This window comes from Bufo bufo, chromosome 3 (assembly GCF_905171765.1).
Source record: "Bufo bufo chromosome 3, aBufBuf1.1, whole genome shotgun sequence".
Taxonomy (NCBI): Eukaryota; Metazoa; Chordata; class Amphibia; order Anura; family Bufonidae; genus Bufo; species Bufo bufo.
Window position 1 is genome coordinate 84036835 of NC_053391.1, and position 13213 is coordinate 84050047.

A 13213-nucleotide genomic window follows, 5' to 3' on the forward strand; every position below is an offset into this window, starting at 1 on the left:
TGATGTTAGAGGAGGTGGCCCAGGTGGAGGAGGAGGAGGAGGATGAGGGCTCGTTTCTAACACTTTCGGGCCAGTCTGTTCGAAGTGGCTCAGAGGGAGGTTTGTTTAAGCAGCAGAGGACAGGTTCACAAGTCGCCAGCCAAGGCACTGTACTGGAGGACGAGGAGGATGAGGAGGAGGAGGTGGAGGGGGACGAGGATGACGCAAGTTCACAGCGGGGTGGCAGCCCAGGCCCATCACTGGTGCGTGGCTGGGGGGATACGGTGGACGATGACGATACGCCTCCCACAGAGGACAGCTTGTCCTTACCCATGGGTAGCCTGGCCCACATGAGCGAATATATGCTCCAATGCCTGCGCAACGACAGCAGAGTTGCCCACGTTTTAACGTGTGCAGACTACTGGGTGGCCACCCTGCTGGATCCCCGGTATAAAGACAATGTGCCCACTTTAATTCCTGAACTGGAGCGCGACTGTAAGATGCGCGAGTACAAGCGCACGCTGATAGAGGCGCTCTTGAGAGCATTCCCACATGTCACAGGGGAACAGGTGGAAGGTGAAGGCAGAGGAGTGGCAAGAGGTCGCCAACGCAGCTGTGTCACGGCCAGCTCATCTGAGGGCAGGGTTAGCATGGCAGAAATGTGGAAAAGTTTTGTCTCCACGCCACAGCTATCTGCACCGACACCTGATACGGAACGTGTTAGCAGGAGGCAGCATTTCACTAACATGGTTGAACAGTATGTCTGCACACCCCTCCACATCCTGACGGATGGTTCGGCCCCATTCAACTACTGGGTTTCGAAATGGTCCACGTGGCCAGAGTTAGCATGTTATGCCTTGGAGGTGCTTTCCTGCCCGGCGGCCAGCGTTTTATCTGAACGCGTATTCAGCACGGCAGGGGGCGTCATTACTGACAAGCGCAGCCGCCTGTCCACAGCCAACGTGGACAAGCTGACCTTCATAAAGATGAACCAGGCATGGATCCCACAGGACCTGTCCCTCCCTTGTGCAGAGTAGTCCTTATTAACTGCCTAAAACATGTCTTGTTGTGCTACGGGCCACTTCTTTATTTGATACAAATTTTATGAAACCCACAGTTGAATGAAACTCTTCTCTGTCTGGGCGCCGGGGCCTAACCAGATGAAAGTGGTCGGTTAAACTAACGGGTGACATGAAGCCATAACCTCTGCCATGCTACCTCTGTCTTCTGTCTGGGTGCTGAGGCCTAAGTCAAATAAAGCGGTCTTCTGCTGTGCTGGGGGATATGAAGCTAATCTCTGACCTCTCTCCTCTGTCTGGGTCCAAAGGCCTAAATCACTGAAAGAGGCCTTCTCCTGTGGTGTGTGATATGATGCCAGAATATGTGCTGTGGGGCCTCTCTCCTCTTCCTGGGTGCAGGGGTCAAATAAACTAAATTGTGGCCTACTCCTGTGGTGGTTGATATGATGCCTGATTCTCTGATGTGGAACCTCTCTCCTCTGTTTGGGTGAAGGGGTCAAAGTAACTAAATGATGGCTTCTCCTGTCGTGGCTGATATGATGCCAGAATATGTGCTGTGGTGCCTCTCTCCTCTTCCTGGGTGCAGGGGTCAAAGTAACTCAATGGTGGCTTCTCCTGTGGTGGCTGATATGATGCCAGAATATGTGCTGTGGGGCCTCTCTCCTCTTCCTGGGTGCAGGGGTCAAAGTAACTCAATGGTGGCTTCTCCTGTGGTGGCTGATATGATGCCAGAATATGTGCTGTGGTGCCTCTCTCCTCTGTCTGGGTCCAAAGGCCTAAATCACTGAAAGAGGCCTTCTCCTGTGGTGTGTGATATGATGCCTGAATATGTGCTGTGGTGCCTCTCTCCTCTTCCTGGGTGCGGGGGTCAAAGTAACTCAATGGTGGCTTCTCCTGTGGTGGCTGATATGATGCCAGAATATGTGCTGTGGTGCCTCTCTCCTCTTCCTGGGTGCGGGGGTCAAAGTAACTCAATGGTGGCTTCTCCTGTGGTGGCTGATATGATGCCAGAATATGTGCTGTGGGGCCTTTCTCCTCTTCCTGGGTGCGGGGGTCAAAGTAACTCAATAGTGGCTTCTCCTGTGGTGGCTGATATGATGCCAGAATATGTGCTGTGGGGCCTCTCTCCTCTTCCTGGGTGCAGGGGTCAAAGTAACTCAAGGGTGCTTCTCCTGTGGTGGTTAGTATGATGCCAGAATATGTGCTGTGGGGCCTCTCTCCTCTTCCTGGGTGCAGGGGTCAAAGTAACTCAATGGTGGCTTCTCCTGTGGTGGCTGATATGATGCCAGAATATGTGCTGTGGTGCCTCTCTCCTCTTCCTGGGTGCGGGGTCAAAGTAACTCAATGGTGGCTTCTCCTGTGGTGGCTGATATGATGCCAGAATATGTGCTGTGGGGCCTCTCTCCTCTTCCTGGGTGCGGGGGTCAAAGTAACTCAATGGTGGCTTCTCCTGTGGTGGCTGATATGATGCCAGAATATGTGCTGTGGGGCCTCTCTCCTCTTCCTGGGTGCAGGGGTCAAAGTAACTCAATGGTGGCTTCTCCTGTGGTGGTTAGTATGATGCCAGAATATGTGCTGTGGGGCCTCTCTCCTCTTCCTGGGTGCAGGGGTCAAAGTAACTCAATGGTGGCTTCTCCTGTGGTGGCTGATATGATGCCAGAATATGTGCTGTGGTGCCTCTCTCCTCTTCCTGGGTGCGGGGGTCAAAGTAACTCAATGGTGGCTTCTCCTGTGGTGGCTGATATGATGCCAGAATATGTGCTGTGGGGCCTCTCTCCTCTTCCTGGGTGCAGGGGTCAAAGTAACTCAATGGTGGCTTCTCCTGTGCTGATTGATATAAAGCTGATGGTTGTGCCATCTGACATGGTTGCCAGGGTCTGATTCAATGGGGGCCTACTCCTGTGGTGGGTGATCTAAATGCCTGATTCTCTGCTGTGAAACCTCTCTCCTCCGTCTGGGTGTAGGGGTCAAAGTCTTTCAAAGTCGCCTTCTCCTGTGCTGATTGATATGAAGCTGATGGTTGTGCCATCTGACATGGTTGCCGGGGTCCCATTAAATTGTGGCCTACTCCTGTGGTGGTTGATATGATGCCTGATTCTCTGATGTGGAACCTCTCTCCTCTGTTTGGGTGAAGGGGTCAAAGTAACTAAATGGTGGCTTCTCCTGTGGTGGCTGATATGATGCCAGAATATGTGCTGTGGGGCCTCTCTCCTCTTCCTGGGTGCAGGGGTCAAAGTAACTCAATGGTGGCTTCTCCTGTGGTGGCTGATATGATGCCAGAATATGTGCTGTGGTGCCTCTCTCCTCTTCCTGGGTGCGGGGGTCAAAGTAACTCAATGGTGGCTTCTCCTGTGGTGGCTGATATGATGCCAGAATATGTGCTGTGGTGCCTCTCTCCTCTTCCTGGGTGCGGGGGTCAAAGTAACTCAATGGTGGCTTCTCCTGTGGTGGCTGATATGATGCCAGAATATGTGCTGTGGTGCCTCTCTCCTCTTCCTGGGTGCAGGGGTCAAAGTAACTAAATGGTGGCTTCTCCTGTGGTGGTTGATATGATGCCTGATTCTCTGCTGTGAAACCTCTCTCCTCCATCTGGGTGTAGGGGTCAAAGTCTTTCAAAGTCGCCTTCTCCTGTGCTGATTGATATAAAGCTGATGGTTGTGCCATCTGACATGGTTGCCAGGGTCTGATTCAATGGGGGCCTACTCCTGTGGTGGGTGATCTAAATGCCTGATTCTCTGCTGTGAAACCTCTCTCCTCCGTCTGGGTGTAGGGGTCAAAGTCTTTCAAAGTCGCCTTCTCCTGTGCTGATTGATATGAAGCTGATGGTTGTGCCATCTGACATGGTTGCCGGGGTCCCATTAAATTGGGGCCTACTCCTGTGGTGGGTGATCTAAATGCCTGATTCTCTGCTTTGAAACCTCTCTCCTCCGTCCGGGTGTAGGGGTCAAAGTCTGTCAAAGTCGCCTTCTCCTGTGCTGATTGATATAAAGCTTATGCTTGTGCCATCTGACATGGTTGCCGGGGTCTGATTCAATGGTGGCCTACTCCTGTGGTGGGTGATCTAAATGCCTGATTCTCTGCTGTGTAACCTCTCTCCTCCGTCTGGGTGTAGGGGTCAAAGTAACTAAATGGTGGCCTACTCCTGTGGTGGGTGATATGATGCCTGGTTCTCTGCTGTGGGACCTCTCTCCTTTGTCTGGGTGCTGTGGTCAAAATAATAGTAAGTGACCTTCTCCATTGGTGGGTGACTTGAAGCCTGATTCTGTGCTATGGGACCTCACTCCAATTAATATTGTTTAATTTTTATTTATTTTATGTTAACTCATCATTTCCCTATCTACATTTGTTTGCAGGGGATTTAACTACATTTTGCTGCCTTTTGCAGCCCTCTAGCCCTTTCCGGGTGTGTTTTACAGCCTTTTTAGTGCCCAAAAGTTCGGGTCCCCATTGACTTCTATGGGGTTCGGGTTCGGGATGAAGTTCGGGTCGAGTTCGGATCCCGAACCCGAACATTTTTCGAAAGTTCGGCCGAACTCGTCGAACCCGAACATCCAGGTGTTCGCTCAACTCTAATGATGACACATTCAGAACAAAACTCAACCCTCTGGAACTTGCAGCTTGTGATGTATTTGTGCTAGTAGTGCAGAACGTCCTTCGGAACAGACGAGCTGCAAACTATGCTGAATTAAGACAACATGCTTAAAGCATATGAACAACTTGGCTGCCGAATGTCATTGAAAGTGCATTTCTTACATTCCCATCTTGACTTTTTCCCACCCAATTTGGGACACGTAAGTGACGAACATGGATAGCGGTTCCATAAATATATTTCTACAATGGAGAACAGGTATCAAGGCCGCTGGAATCCCAACATGATGGGGGACTACTGCTGGTTTTTGCAACGGGAAAAAATGACCGTTCCCAAACGCTAAAGCAGGTGCCTGAAGCACTTTTAACAGTACTGGGCCTTGCTCAAGTAAAACTTTTAAACTGAAAAAACTAGACTTTTATAAAATTTTGGTATTCCATTACATTTTCATACACTGTTTACTACGCAAACTTTGATGTAGATCAGGTAATTGTTGGAGTAAAACTCGTTCTGTTCAAAATTATTATCTTTCCAAATCTTGTCCAATCAACTGCATTTATCACAGGTGGACTCCATTTAAGGTGTAGAAGCATCTCAAAGGGTGCTGCCATCGTCTTTTCTGTCTGCTGGGTGTTTTCCCTTTGCTGGAAGAAAATGCAATAAGTATGTTGTTGCAAAACCCTCATGTGTTTTATTGTGCTTCTTTTTTTTTCTTTTTTTTTGCTACTCTAAAAATGCAGCACAGCCGTGATGTGTGGTAATACCCAAAGATGGTCAGGAGAAATGGGAGTCTGAATACTTAGGTCCATGCAAAATTTAATTTTTTTTAACTTTTGAATACATTTGCAAACATTTCTAAAGTTCTGTTTTCATTTTAATCAATGGGGATTGAGTGCAGTTTGATGGGGAAAACATTATTTTATTTTACTTTAGCACAAGGTCGCAACTTAACAAAATGTCAAAGAAGTGAAAGGGTCTGAAGACTTTCCGAGTGTATAACCTGCATCTAGACTGCATCGGTGCTGCACCACTTTTTTCGCCAGTGGTCTACATTGAAAGGCGCCTGTGAAAGACAGTAATGAGTCACTTGGCTCCATTCCATCTACAATAAGTTAACTGACAGCTGGACGACTTGATGGTTCTTAAGATCAGTTTTGGTATAATGGTTCTTTGCATCTGCACCGAAGTTGCTCCGCTGAGACAATAATCTGATAAATGTGCCCAGATGGCTCTTAAACCATTGCTGAATCAGTGTCCCTTATTGCTAAGGTCACTATAATTTTTGTATCTATGCAGCTAAAACAACTTTCCAAAGCAGTGGTGACATTTTGCTGCGCTTCTGGAGATAAGTGCCTGGGTAATGTGGCCAGACATCGTCATATAGTTTAAAAAAAAAATTAAGTGTCACTGTTTTGCTGTTATCTTACTTATTTGGTAGCAATTTGTTTTTCAGGAGCCTCTGGATCCTAAGTGCTTTCTATAACTCATACAAAATGTAGCTACATCCCTGGAAATAAGTAGGTTTATCTTTTCATGCCCGCTCCAGCAGGTAATTAATTTGTAGCCGTTGTGTCAATGTGCTCAATAGTCGCATTGCCTGGTTAAATCTTCCAAAGACATTTTGTGCTGGTCCAATTATGGGCACATTGAAAAGCAGTTAAACCACTCTAAATTTCCATGCATGGAGGCAGGCTGACATTTTAGCTTAATTCTGATAAATAATATACCATTCGCCAGTGGGGTTTTTACTTACCGATAATTTGTATATTCATTCTTACCAAGCATAGGGGAGAAAAGGATTAATTACTGGAGTGGAGACTTTCTTTGAATGTAGCAGAAAGCTCGGCGATCCATTGTTCTCTAACTCATGGACTTTGCACTTCAGCTCAAGCCTCTTTGTTGCTTGTGTATGCTATCTTTACAGTTTTTTTTTATTTTTTGTTAACTGAATATTACTGTACAGGTTCAGCAAATATAGGGTATTCTTTAAATGAACAATAAACCATGTTGTTATATGCCTTCTGTCTCAATTCCTTACGGTTTTTATCATTCCTGCTTCATGTGAGTTAAAGCGGGTGTCCAAGTGTCCTCTGAATAGGTCATCATTATCTGATCGGTGGGGCTCCGACGCCCTGCACCCCCGCTGAGGCGCTTCATTGAGAGCCATGGCCTCTTCCTAGGCTTATGATGTAGCGTTCATCGGTCACATGGCTTAGGTGCAGATCAGTTCCATTGAGTGAAAGGGGCTTAGCTATAATGCAACGCTATCCAGTGGAAGGAGCTGTGCTTGATTTGGTACGAAGAGACAATGCAACGAGCCTGACCGCAGGGGAAACACGTGAGGCTACGGTGGGCCGATGGGGGTAGTAGTTAATTTACTCACGGTTAGCAGAGCCTCCCTGGGCTGGCGTGCAGTGGATGGGAAGACAGCACTAAATCCTCCGGGGCACTCTCTATTGCAGGGAACACCAGCCATATGGAAGTTGAGGTGCCCTTGATGGTATAGGTGTTTAAGGTGCTTTGGTGTCTGGGCCCATGTGTCCGAGACGCCAGCACCGTAAGTTGCAAATGTTGAGTGTAGTAGTAGAAATGATGAGGAGTCTGTTGTAATCAAACCGTTGAACATTTACTTATTCAATTGTCTTCAGGTAGTCAGTACAGGTACAGTTCATTTGTATGGCATGAGTGATGACTCAGAAATAAGTTCAATAGAATTCCTTTTATCAGGTTTAGGCAATTGTCAGTTGAGGAGTTCTCTAGTACTTTAGCTTTACAGGTGAAGAATAATTAGATTTACTTATTTTCCAATAAGGGCGTTTCTCCCTCGCGGCAGGCAAACTCTCTGCGACATTATTTGCAGGATGCTCTCCTGAAGTATTCAGGTTCACTATATCCCGGAAGGCTTCTAGTAAATAGGGATAATTATGGCCTTTAATCATCCAGTCGTGTCCAGGAACTTGGAAAGTTACTCTTGGTCACTTGTGCTAGTGAACTCCATAGGCCAGACTCAGCTCTAACCTTCACTAGGCTCGCTTTATATTTAGACGTAGACTTACTGTCCAGTGCTAAGCTGCTGTGACTACTCTTAGTTTGTCCTCTACAGGATTGATCAAGTCCCGGAGGAAAATTGCAGCTACATAGTGGATAAGGCCTGTTTCTCTCCTCCATACACTTGCTTTCCTCCTCTACAACACTCTGAACTTCCTCTTTAACTAACTTTATTAGCAAAACGCCGGGCTATATATATTGTTTGGCGCCAGCACCACCTAGGGGTGAATGGGTGTAATGACATTGCCAGCCTGATAAATAGGAAATAACATACATTGCAAATGCATTAAATAAATAGGCAGATGTTTAAAGTGTTCCTTTTACACACTTAAGTGGGACGCTGCAACCACAGTGCTCACTGAAACACCGTAGGCATTGCAAACAGCTGATCAGAGGGGGTGCCAGGTGATCAGATACTTGTGACCTATCCAGAGGATGGGTCTTCAGTTTTAAACACTCTGAAAACCCACTTAAGGGGAACATTTATTGTTTAAAGGGGCTTTCCTGATGTAAATTACCGAGGGGCTGTCCTCAGGATATGTCATCAGTATGTGATTGGTGGTGGTCTGACTCCCAGAACTCCCGCTGATCACCTGTTTGAAGAGACTGCAGCTTTCCAGTGCTTCCTAGGCCAGTGATATCACATTCATTGGTCACATGGCCTATGTGCACTTTAGTTCCATTCAAGTGAATAGGTCTGGGCCGCAACTTCTGTCACTATAATAGAGCCACAAGTTATAGCTGCGTCTATGCTGGTGCTCTTCTTTGGAAAACTTGCATAGCCTCTCCGGCACAAACATGAGTAGCTGGAAGCATGGGCTTCTGAAATATAGGTGCAGACTTCCTGGGATGCCTTATGAACCAGAGATCAATGCCGGTAGCAAGCATAATCAGGTCATCGAGTGTAGCCGCTGCATCCTGACCTTCCAGTTCATCCTCGATGTGTCCAGACAGTCCCTCCCAGAAGAGGGACACCAGGTCCTTGCTGTTCCAGCTCAGAGGCGAGGGTATAGAACTGTATGGCATGCTGTCCCAATGTACGAAGAGTAAAGAAGAGGCAGCTGAGGCTATACGGCTTACAATCTGACCGAAGAGCTGCGGCCTATGCAAGTGGAGGGGAGGGTTGTTTGTTTTTTAGACTCCCTCCAATCTGATATTGATGACTTATCCTGAGGATAGGCCATCAATATTGTACTATCCCATTCATTCCCGTGGATAAAATCTGACTTGCGTTGGACACACAGCTGCTTGGTTTGGTTTCAGTCGTGCCTATCCCAAGGCCAGGACAGATTTGTGTCCGCTGGAAGAAAGCACAAAAGCAATAAAAGTTGAAAACAGTAGAAATATAATACATAATACAGAAACATAATAGAGAATGTTTCTGAGGAAATCATATCACTTTCCATTATACAAAGAATAAACTTTATTTACTAAAGCCTCATACCCCTTTAACCTCATATTTCCTGCTGTGTACGTGTTAATGCATTGCGGCTGAAGGGATTTTAGTTTGTTGGCTTCAACTTTACAATGACTTGGTTTACTATCATATTTTAGTACTGATTTATAGCTGCTGTATAGTCAAAGATCTTGTCAAACTTCATTTTGGATGTATCCATTGAATTGAATGGCAGGATTGCTGGCAGAGCTGTCTGCTGTTTGGGTGATATTATATGAATGCTTGCCGCTGTATGGAAGGTATGACAATAGGATGTCTGTAATGTCATATTACCTGTAGAAGCCGCGCTATGCTTAACCTTACTAGTACATTATCACTAAAGAGGAATTCTGAGATATATTGGCAATTGGCATAATCCTGTTTTATTGCGGTAGCCATATTTGCAAATGTAATAAAAGTTATGCAGCAATACACTGACTATATATATATATAAATTTTCTTGGCAGCTGTGAAAGTTTGCTGATAACTATTTTAAATGATCAGAGATGGAGACGACCTTTAAGTTGCAATTTAAAGATGATTTGAAATGATTTTAGGAGCTGTGCCAAGATTCAAATGTATCCCCGTTGCACAGGAAAGGGAGTGTCTTACCTTTGGGACCCCCACAGATTATAAGAAAGGGGGTCCTGTGCAGGGGAGGATTGGCCATTGAACCTACAGGGAAATTTTCCCGGTAGGCCAATCCCCAGCCCTCCTCTTCCGCTGACCGGGTACATAATGAGCTCTCAACAGTACTTAACGCTGTGAGAATCAGGCACTCATGTACCCAGCCAGTGTCCGCACATGTCCTCCTGAATTCAACTGCTGTGGCCCTCACCTCACCTGGAGGACAGAAGATTTTAGCTATTGATGGCCACCACAGAGGGCCAGCTTTTGGAGCAGTATATTGTGCTACACCGTTATTTGGTTCTGCTGGGGTGGTATTTTGCACCATTGTATTGTTGGCCCCACCTACTTGAGTTGCATCGTCTTCTGTTAATTTGGACTTGCCTACAAAATAGGGCCACTTCTAGTATTTTTTTTCCAGGGCCACTTTAAGTTCACAGTCCACCCCTGGTCCTGTGTCCCCCATATGAATGGAGCAGCAGTCAAGCATGTGCACTACTACTGTTGCATACATCTCTATGGGAATTGTGAAGAGCAGCACAGCACTCATTGACATGATAGCTAGGATACATAACCCATATTTTTGTGTATGATAGGTGTCCTAGTGGTCAGTCTCTCACCAGTCAGACACATGCTTATTCCTGTGGATAGGGGACACTTTAAATATTGGGTAACGTTTTAATGATTAGAAAGTTCATCCACGTTTGGCGAGAAAAATCTGTGTGGAATTTAGAGCATACTGTGGGATTTTCTAATCTGCAGCTAGTCGGTAATATAGCTTATTCACCACAGATTTTCATCCCTTCCAATATTTGGGGTAAAAATGACTCCAATATCTGTATGTACAGTAACACTAGCAGATGTTGCAGATTTAGCAGAATTAAACTTTTTGGAAGGGTTTCCCCAAAAAATAGGGTGATCACAAGTTATTGCACCACTGGGACCCCCAGCAATCAGCCATAGCACCACTACAAGAGAAATTAAGCTCAGTTTCTCTTTAAGAAAACCACCCCCTTAATGAGAGGACATTTCCTGTGACGTCATGTATGCTTTACGGCCATATTCTTTGAGAGGACTAATTTTTAATGCATTTTTGGGTGGTCGCCTCGAAGAAGTTTCACTGTATTACATTGTGCCCACTGAATTTAACAGGTTGCCCAGTTATGCACTGAGGTAGCTGGTGCTCTAGAGTGAGATGCTCTTTATTTTCTGGTTTTTACATGAGGGTCCTGAATGGGGGATCCCCTCTGAGAACTCAGAATAAGGGTTTTGATTGTGGGTTTTCTAAAACAGACAACCACTCTCAAGTCAAGAAATTGAAAAATAACAACCTCCATTCAGGCCCTTCTACATATGAAAAATAGTAAAATATATTATTTTGTGGTATAATAAATACTGTACACAGGGGTGGACTGGGAACCTAAAGTGGCCCTGGAAAAAATACCTAAAAGTGGCCCCATATTATAGGAGGGTCTAAATTGACAGAAGACGGGGCAACAAAAGTAGGGTCAGCAATAACATAGCGCAAAATACCACATACCACAGTACAATGTACTGCCCCAAAAGCTGTCCCTCTGAGTTGGGCATCAATAGCTGCCATTTTCTCTCCTCCTCTTCCAGTTATCTCTGGTTAAGATATGGAGCAGGGGGCTTAGGAGGTGAGGTGTGGGCCACAGCAGTTGAATTCAGGAGGGCATGTCGCTGGTACAAGAGTACCTGATTGATTCTCACAACGTTAATTACTGTTGAGAGCTCATTATGTACCCAGCCAGTGGCAGAGATATAGGCTTGACCGGCCCCCAGGGCATCAGCCAACCAGGATATTTCACTGTAAGGTCTATGGTCAATCCGATTCTACAATAAGAAAGTATGCAGTTAAAAAAGTCTATATCTAAAAGGGTTGTTTAGAATTTTTTTATGTCCCCTTCCCTCACAGGACCTGTGAAGAGAGCTATACTTTCCTGCTCCCTGCCACTTAGTTTGTGGTCCGTGGCTCTTGACCTCTCTTCCTGGACTTCCTGTCCCTGCCTGTACACTTTCTGCACAAACATGGTCACATGCGCTGCTGCAGCCAATTAGTGGTGGCATGTGGCATGGATTCATCACCGCTGAGGCTAGTCATTGGTTGCAGCAGTGTACGTGACCCCTTCCAAGCAGGAACTTTGTATGTGGGGACCAGAAGTCTGGTAAAGACAGCTGGGGAGCCACAGAGCCCGAACAGGTGGCAAGGGGCAAGTAAGTACAGCTCTCTAAACCAATTCCACCAGGGGAGGGGCGTCTAAAAAAAAAATCTGGACAACCCCTTTAATGAAGATCTATTTTACAGCCACCACAAGGAGAATATATTCACTTGAATAAACAAGATGTCCTCAGTGATAGTATTTCTTACTCTATTCTGTCTTTGTATTATCAGGCCAGTTCATTGGTTTTGCTCCGTTCCGGTGTACTGTAAGTCAGTGTAATTGATATTACTTTGTGTTTGTATTGACAGTGGGATGCCATCACAGAAATGGATGAATACAACCGACCTATTCATACATACCAGGTATGTAACGTCATGGAGGCAAATCAGAACAACTGGCTTCGTACCAACTGGATCTCTCGGGATGCTGCGCAAAAAGTGTTTGTGGAGATGAAATTTACACTCAGGGACTGTAACAGCATTCCTTGGGTGGTGGGCACCTGCAAGGAGACATTTAACCTTTACTACATGGAATCCGATGAGGCACATGGACAAAAGTTCAAGCCAAGCCAGTATAGTAAGATAGACACCATTGCTGCTGACGAAAGCTTCACCCAGATGGATTTGGGTGATCGCATCCTCAAACTCAACACTGAAGTGCGGGAGGTGGGTCCCATTTCTAAAAAAGGATTCTACCTTGCTTTCCAAGACATTGGTGCCTGCATTGCTTTAGTCTCTGTGAGAGTCTACTACAAAAAGTGTCCGTATATGGTGCGCAATCTGGCAATGTTTCCGGATACCATTCCAAGAGTTGATTCGTCTTCCCTTGTTGAAGTCAGAGGGTCCTGTATAAAGTACGCGGAAGAGAGGGACACCCCTAAATTGTACTGTGGAGCTGATGGGGACTGGCTTGTACCTCTAGGACGATGTGTCTGCAGTGTTGGCTATGAGGAGTTGGATGGAACCTGCCATGGTGAGTGATTTTTGAACACATTTTACAATTTTAGGTGGTTTTTGAGTTCTTTAGATTTTTCCTTGTTATTGTTAGCGATTGTAGCATTTTTGTAGAAAAATTGTTTGAATAAAACAAAAAAAATTGTTGTAAGAGCTGAATAGAAATTATTTGGAGAAGATTGGCACATATTGGTGGTGTGGTCAGCAATAATTAGCAATGTGAAGTATGTAGTTATCATCCAAATGTCTTTGAGGGCGCAGCCACATGGGGCGGATATGCTGCAGATTTTTGCAGCGGAATGTATCAGGCCTTGTTCACACTTAAAGGGGTTGTGTCACTTCAACAAATGGCATTTATCATGTAGAGAAAGTTAATACAA

General features: G+C 45.8%; 1 protein-coding gene across 1 annotated transcript in view; it reads left to right on the forward strand.

Annotated features, from left to right (window-relative positions):
* EPHA6 (EPH receptor A6) overlaps positions 1-13213 on the forward strand; it is a 1083458-nt gene that overhangs the window by 237340 nt on the left and 832905 nt on the right. Inside the window, exon 3 of the mRNA XM_040423272.1 lies at positions 12189-12852. Within this exon, the coding sequence (XP_040279206.1) occupies positions 12189-12852 (664 nt within the window). The remainder of the gene's footprint in view (positions 1-12188; positions 12853-13213) is intronic.